Source organism: Penaeus vannamei, chromosome 2 (genome assembly GCF_042767895.1).
Source record: "Penaeus vannamei isolate JL-2024 chromosome 2, ASM4276789v1, whole genome shotgun sequence".
Lineage (NCBI taxonomy): Eukaryota > Metazoa > Arthropoda > Malacostraca > Decapoda > Penaeidae > Penaeus > Penaeus vannamei.
In genome coordinates, this window is record NC_091550.1 from 10,387,880 (window position 1) to 10,395,379 (window position 7,500).

Below are 7,500 nucleotides of genomic sequence, written 5' to 3' on the forward strand. Positions count from 1 at the left end.
AAGGAAATGGCCTTTGAAATGGAGTCTTGAGAAATTAATGCGAGTGGATGGAGGAATAGAGGGCTGGGTGGGAGGAGGGGAAGGAGGGAGAGAGGGAGGGAGAGGAGGTAAGGGAGGAGTGAGAGGGGGATAGGAGGTGGTGGAGGAGGGAGAGGGGGATAGGAGGTGAGGGAGGAGGAAAGAGAGGGAGAGTGGGAGGCGGAGGTGGTGGAGGAATAGGGGGCTGGGTGGGAGGAGGGGAAGGAGGGAGAGGAGGTGGTGGAATAGGGGGGTGGGGGGAGGAGGGGAAGGAGGGAGAGGGGGAGGGAGAGGAGGGGAAGGGGAGGGATAAGAGGGAGAGGAGGTGGGGAAGGAGGGAGAGGGGGGATAGGAGGTGGTGGAGGAGGGAGGAGGGGGGATAGGAGGTGAGGGGAGGAGGGAAAGAGAGGGAGAGGAGGTGGGGGAGGAGGGGGAAGGAGGGAGAGGAGGTGGGGGAGGAGGGAGAGGGAGGGAGGAGTGGGGGAAGGAGGGGAAGGAGGGCGAGGTGGTGGTGGAGTAGGGGAAGGATGGAGAGGGTGGATAGGAGGTGAGGGAGGGAGGGGAAGGAGGTGGTGGAGGAGGGACAGGAGGTGGTGGAGGAGGGAGAGGAGGTGGTGGAGGTGGTGGAGGAGGGGAAGGAGGGAGAAGAGGGGGGGAAGGAGGAAGGAGGGAGAGGAGGTGGGGAGGGAGGGAGAGGGGAGGGGAAGGGGAGGAAGGAGGGAGAGGGGGAGGAGGAGGGAGAGGGAGAGAGGAGGTGTGGGAGGAGGGGAAGGAGGGAGGGGGTGGTGGAGGGAGGGGAAGAAGGGTAGTGTGTGAGAGTGTAAGAGAGGGAGAAGAGGTGGTGGAGGAGGGGAAGGAGGGTAGTGGGTGAGGTTGGAAGAGAGGGAGGAAAGAGTGAGGGAGGGAGAGGGGAAGGAGGTGGATGAGAGAGAAGGGGATAGTGGAGGGGGACGGGGGAGGAAGAAAGAGGGAGAAAGATGAGGAGAAGAAGAAGGAAGAGGTAGAGAAATGAGGAGGGTAGGAGGGAGGGAGGAGGACCGAGGGATAGGTAGGAGGGAAGCGGGAGAAGAATGAGGAGGGGAGGAGAGGGGAATAAAAGAAGAGAAAAAAAGGGAGAGGCGGCAAACGTAACAGTAAGAGTAACAGAATAAAAAGACAAAAAAAAAGAGAAATTAGAAAAAAACGGGAGGCAATAGAGACAAGAAATAATGAAGATTGAAACAGACGACCAAGGAGAAATGGAAAGGAGAAGAAAATGATAATCAAGAGGACACAAACAAAACAAATAAGAAAGCGAGGATAAAAGAAAAATGAAAAATAAACCACTTTGATTGACGACATATTGATAAGGATTGTGAGGATGATAAAAAAAAAAAACGGATTCAACTGATAGACTTGATTAATGCGATAACAAATCTCTAAAGTAAAACCTTATAACATCAGCTTTACAGTCAACCAAGTTGACCATTCAGTCTATAATTGTTATCCCTCGATTTCCCATTTTCTTCGTCTCCTTGAGCGTCCGTTTTTTCTTTTTCTTTCTTGTACAATTTCTAATTTTGTATTTCCAGCTTCACAGAATACAAAAGGTATTTTATTCACTTTAGGAGACCGTGCATATGATTATTGTTAGTACTCTTATGTATGTATAATTTATTCTTATCAATTATATTGTTCACGGACATAACAAACACATTATCTCTCTTCTCTCTTCTGTCTCTGTCTCTGCCTCTGCCTCTGTCTCTGCCTCTGTCTCTGTCTCTCTGTCTCTGTGTGTCTGTCTGTCTCTCTCTCTCTCTCTCTCTCTCTCTGTCTCTCTCTGTCTCTCTCTCTCTCTCTCTCTCTCTCTCTCTCTCTCTCTCTCTCTCTCTCACCCTCTCCCTCTCTCTTCCTCCGTCTCCCTCACTCTCTTACATGTGTATAATCTATTCTTATTAATTATATTGCTCACGGACATAACAAACAGAAAATCTCTCTCTCTCTCTCTCTCTCTCTCTCTCTCTCTCTCTCTCTCTCTCTCTCTCTCTCTCTCTCTATTTTTATCAATTATATTGCTCTCTCTCTCTCTCTCTCTCTCTCTCTCTCTCTCTCTCTCTCTCTCTCTCTCTCTCTCTCTCTCTCTCTCTCTCTCTTTCTCTCTCTTTCTCTCTCTAGCTCATGATTGACGTTTTCAGTATCATCCATTTATTCATTACACCTCAACTCACCTCTATTTTCTCCACCAGGTATGTGTGGGTGATGAGATGATTGTGGATGTGGTTAACGAACTGGGCAGCGATTCCACCTCGATCCACTGGCACGGACTCCACCAGCAAGGAACGCCTTATATGGATGGCGTGCCCTTCCTCACCCAGTGCCCAATCCCGGCAGGAAATTCGTTCAGGTGAGTGGGTGAGGGTGGGTGAGGGTGGGTTTGGGAAGAGAGCGGGTGGTGGTGATTTTTTTTTCGGGGGGGAGGGGGGAGGGGTATTGTCTTTCTCCCTCCCTCTTTCTCTGTCTGTCTGTCTTGTCTGTCTGTCTGTCTGTCTGCCTCTCTCTCTCTCTCTCTATCTATCTATCTATCTATCTATCTATCTATCTATCTATCTATCTATCTATCTATCTCTCTATCTCTCTATCTATCTATCTATCTATCTCTTTCTCTCTCCCCCTCTTTCCTTCTCAGTTCGTTATTTTTTTCGTCGTCCTTCTGATCTTCCTTCTCATTTCTTCCTTCTCATTTCTTCCTTCTATCACTTTTTTCTAAACTGATGACTTATCCAAAATAACAACAGTTGATTTGATAATATGAATAAAGTTTTGCATTTCGCACAAAAATAACCAATAGTCTTTACAATTTTATTGTTGCTACGTCAATAATAACAATGAATCATTTGTTTTTTTTTTATTCAATTGATTCCATAAAATGCATATATCATCATGTTACACATTCTTTGTTTCTTAGATATTTCCAATCAGTATGCTTTCGTTATCTTATAAATTATTCATTTTTACCGATGTTTTACTATTTCCCTTTTTATCAAATATTTACAGATATCACTTTCTGGCTGACCATCCCGGCACCCACTACTGGCACTCTCACTCAGGTAGTGGCAAAAACAACATATTTTGTGTTTGAATAACATGTGGAATATTTAGTGCAACTCGGGTATTTTATATGAGCAGAGTTGTCCAAAAGTTGTAATTTAATAAGGCAATTAGTTGATGTCTTGGTTTTGCTTTGAAGTTGTTGATTATTTTTCTAGGAGGGAGGGAGTGAGGGAGAAAGGGGAAAGTAGTGAGGTAGAGAAAGTGAGAGTGAGTGAGGGAAAGGGGGAGTGAGAGACTGAGGGAGAAAGTGAGAGAGAGAGAGAAAGTGAGAGCGAGAGAGAGAGAGGGAGAGAGAGAGAGAGAGAGAGAGAGAGAGAGAGAGAGAGAGAGAGAGAGAGAGAGAGAGAGAGAGAAAGAGAGAAAGAGATCCAACACGATACCCACCTCATACACATCCACACGAAACAAAACGACCAACCCACACAACCCATCACGACCTAAAACGACCCTAATTTTCCAGGTCTCCAAAGAACAGACGGTATGTTCGGGTCCCTGGTCATTCGAGAACCCGAAGAACAAGACCCGCTGAAAGAACACTACGATGAGGATGACTTCGAGCACATGTTCGTCATAACGGACTGGCTGGACGCGCTCGGCATTGACAAGTTCGTGAACCACCATCACACTGAGGTAATGTTTTGAGGAAGGGAGAGGATCATCCTCCCTCCTCTGACTCTTTCCTCCCTCCTCTGACTCTTTCCTCCCTCCTCTGACTCTTTCCTCCCTCCTCTGACTCTTTCCTCCCTCCTCTGACTCTTTCCTCCCTCCTCTGACTCTTTCCTCCCTCCTCTGACTCTTTCCTCCCTATCTTCCACCCTCGCCCACTACCCTCCTTCCCCTCCTCCGTGAGATTCAGTATCTTCACATTACAAGATGTGTATTTTACCGGTTTCGAATATACCTTCATCAGAGATATACATGTATTTCTGACGAAGATATATTCGAAACCGATTGAGTGCATCTCGTGTATGGTAAAGATAATCTTTCTTATTTTCATACCTTTTTCTACATTTGTTTACACGAATACGGTTCTAAGTTGATGGTATGTTACTATGAAGATATAAAAAGAGGCAATAACATGTTGTCTGGATATTTATTTGTTATATTTGTTTTTGACTTGTTTATCTGAAAAATAATCAAACAACTAGGATGTTAGTTTGTTAAATAGGAAGTTATTTCAACAGACAAAAACTCAGTTCATTTTCTCTTAGTCTTTAAACAAGTTATTTCAACCAGTTAATCAACCATTAGACACTAAATATACAGTCGATCTGGAAGTGAAATCCAAAATTAATCTAATACCAGACAGTCAGTAAGAAGAAAAATATAAAATAACAACAAATAAACAAATTAGATAATAGAGCTATATAGATGAACAAAAATACAAATAACTAGACAATAACTGACAATTCAAAATCAAAATGAAATAATGTTACAGCCATTTTAACCCCCATTTTTTCTCTCCTAACCCACAGCATGATAATAAGCCTTATACCCTATTGGTAAACGGTCGAGGAAAACACGTTATGTTTGAGAGAGACGATGTACAGGCCTATACTCCTGTACATGAGGTCGTTGTCAAGCCGGTGAGTGTCATACGTCATGTGTCATTGTGTTATATATATTATTATTATTATTGTTAGGATTTTAGTCACTATTCTTTATGATCGTTATTGTTAGTAGTAGTAATCCTAGCAGTGCTGGTGGTGGTATCATTATCACCATATATGTGTGTGTGTAAGTGTGTGTGTGTGTGTCTGTGAGCATATATATACATAAACATATACATATATATGTATATATGATTATATAAATAAATAGATAACTATTATATATATATATATATATATATATATATATATATATATATATAGAGAGAGAGAGAGAGAGAGAGAGAGAGAGAGAGAGAGAGAGAGAAAGAGAGAGAGAGAGAGAGAGAGAGACTCAGAGTACACATAAAATATCTCATAAAAATGTATGGCTGTGTATATGTGTATATATAACACTTACATGAATATTCCAAACACGTCCCTTTCCCGTCCTAACAAGGCCTTTTGAGCAACCTGTACACCTGAGCTGAGTATTCCAGATGGTGTGTAGACCCCCTCCCCCCTTACTTACATACACCTACACAAGCAGTTGAAACAATAAAGTAAAAAAAGTAAAGTGCCCTTAACTTCTTGAAGACCTTCCTGTCTCGTCACCTCGATGTGTGTGTGTGTGTGTTTGTGTACCTGTGCTTGTGTGTGTGTGTTTGTGTACCTGTGCTTGTGTGTGTGTGTGTGTTTGTATGTGCGTAAGTCGTTGTGTACTCTATATGTGTACCTGTGCTTGTGTGTGTGTGTGTGTGTGTGTGTGTGTGTGTGTGTGTGTGTGTGTGTGTGTGTGTGTGTGTGTGTGTGTGTGTGTGTGTGTGTGTGTGTGTGTGTGTGTGTGCGCATTTAGGTGTGTCGGTGCGCATAAATGTGTCTCCACTCTAAAGCCCATGTTTACAAAGTACCCTAGTAACAAGGTACAGTTGAGACTCTGCAATGCTTAAATTGTTGACAGTACATCGCAGACTGTTTGTTCACACTTTAAAGAGGGTTTAAAGTGTCGTTCCGAATATGATGAAGTATTGTCTAGTCTCTGTTGTTCCCTTGTCATGTGAAGAGCCTTATTGTTATTTGTGTTGATCCATTGTTGAGTACATTTTTTCTGTTTTGAAAAGTGGCAACATGGGAGAGAGAAAAAAATGCTGGAGTGAGGATGGGTTTTATTATTATTGTTCGTTATTGCCGTTTTTATTTTTTTTTTCGTTTTGCTGTTTTTTATTCTGTTTTTAAATAGTGTTTATTCATAATTTTTACTAGAGTTTTTCTTAAAATATCTCTCTCTCACTCACTCTCTCTCTCTCTCTCTCTCTCTCTCTCTCTCTCTCTCTCTCTCTCTCTCTCTCTCTCTCTCTCTCTCTCTGTCTCTCTCTCTCTCTCTTTCTTTCCTTCCTTACGCATTCGTATCTAGGTTGGAAGTAAAATAGAAGAGGCGAAAGCATGTTCGTTTAATTCAAGTGCAATTATAGGGATGACACGCTCGCACTCACCATTTCGCCACCATCTGAACAGGGTGAAGAAATGTATATTTGGGTTATATGACAAGTATATATAATCTTTTATATATATATATATATATATATATATATATATATATATATAGAGAGAGAGAGAGAGAGAGAGAGAGAGAGAGAGAGAGAGAGAGAGAGAGAGAGAGAGAGAGAGAGAGAGAGTTACACACACACCCACTCACTCACACACACACACACATTATATATATATATTTATAAATATATATACAGCTGATTACACTGATACTAACACACTTGCATCCACGCTCATGCACATGGGCATGCACACGCACACAGTGTTGACAAAGAACACATACCATAAGTGCTTGCTTATGCATGTGTACGCATATACCTGTTTATTTATCTATATCTATATCTATATATATATTATATACACACCCACATAAATACATACATACATACATACATATATATATATATATATATATATATATATATATATATATATATATATATATATATACATATATATATATATATATATATATATATATATATATATATATATATATATATATATGTTAAGAATATTCTACGAGCCCAATTTCACATTGCTTTTAGTATTTTTAACACAATAACTTTCCATTCATCTTTACAATTGCCACTATCATTACTGCAGCCATTTCGCCAAGGCAATCAATCACTCAAATGTATAACAATAACCATAATCATCTGACGGATAATTTTCTCAGCCCTTTTCACTTATAATTATCCTAATTTTCTTTCTATTTTTTCTCTGACAGGGGAAGAGGCACCGTTTCAGAGCCTTGAGCAACAGCATACAGAATTGCCCCATAGTTATTTCTGTAGAAGGACACAAATTGCTTGCTATTGCCACGGACGGGATGCCCATTCAGCCCATAGAAGGTGAGGGAAAATGGGACGTGTTTTTTTTTTATAGAAAATGGATTAGTGGTCTTAATAGTTGAGGGAAAATGGGATACGATATTGATAGAAAACGGAGTAGGGGTCTTAGTAGGTGAGAAAAAATGGCCTGTGTATAAGCCATTAAGCGGATTGTTAAGCTAGATATGTGGGATAAAATGCTATATCATATGATAGAAAATGGAGTAATAGTCTTGATAGGCGAGAGAAATAGGACATTGTGTAAATGACAGAAAACGGAGAAATAAGACAGAGAAATAAAATGCATTTGGCTGTTAACTGACAGACGGGAAAAAAAGAAAAAAAGTTGATGAAATATAAATTCATTGGCAAATAAACATCCAAAACGTTTTTGAAGTAAACACAGAATTAACAAAGAAATT

The 7,500-nt window shown here is 41.1% G+C and overlaps 1 protein-coding gene across 1 annotated transcript in view; it reads left to right on the top strand.

Annotated features, from left to right (window-relative positions):
• The window catches only part of LOC113829707 (uncharacterized), a 57,936-nt gene that overhangs the window by 43,499 nt on the left and 6,937 nt on the right, over positions 1 to 7,500 (top strand). Inside the window, exons 5-9 of the mRNA XM_070130181.1 lie at positions 2,244 to 2,401; positions 3,052 to 3,104; positions 3,569 to 3,738; positions 4,584 to 4,694; positions 6,976 to 7,099. Of these exons, the coding sequence (XP_069986282.1) occupies positions 2,244 to 2,401; positions 3,052 to 3,104; positions 3,569 to 3,738; positions 4,584 to 4,694; positions 6,976 to 7,099 (616 nt within the window). The remainder of the gene's footprint in view (positions 1 to 2,243; positions 2,402 to 3,051; positions 3,105 to 3,568; positions 3,739 to 4,583; positions 4,695 to 6,975; positions 7,100 to 7,500) is intronic.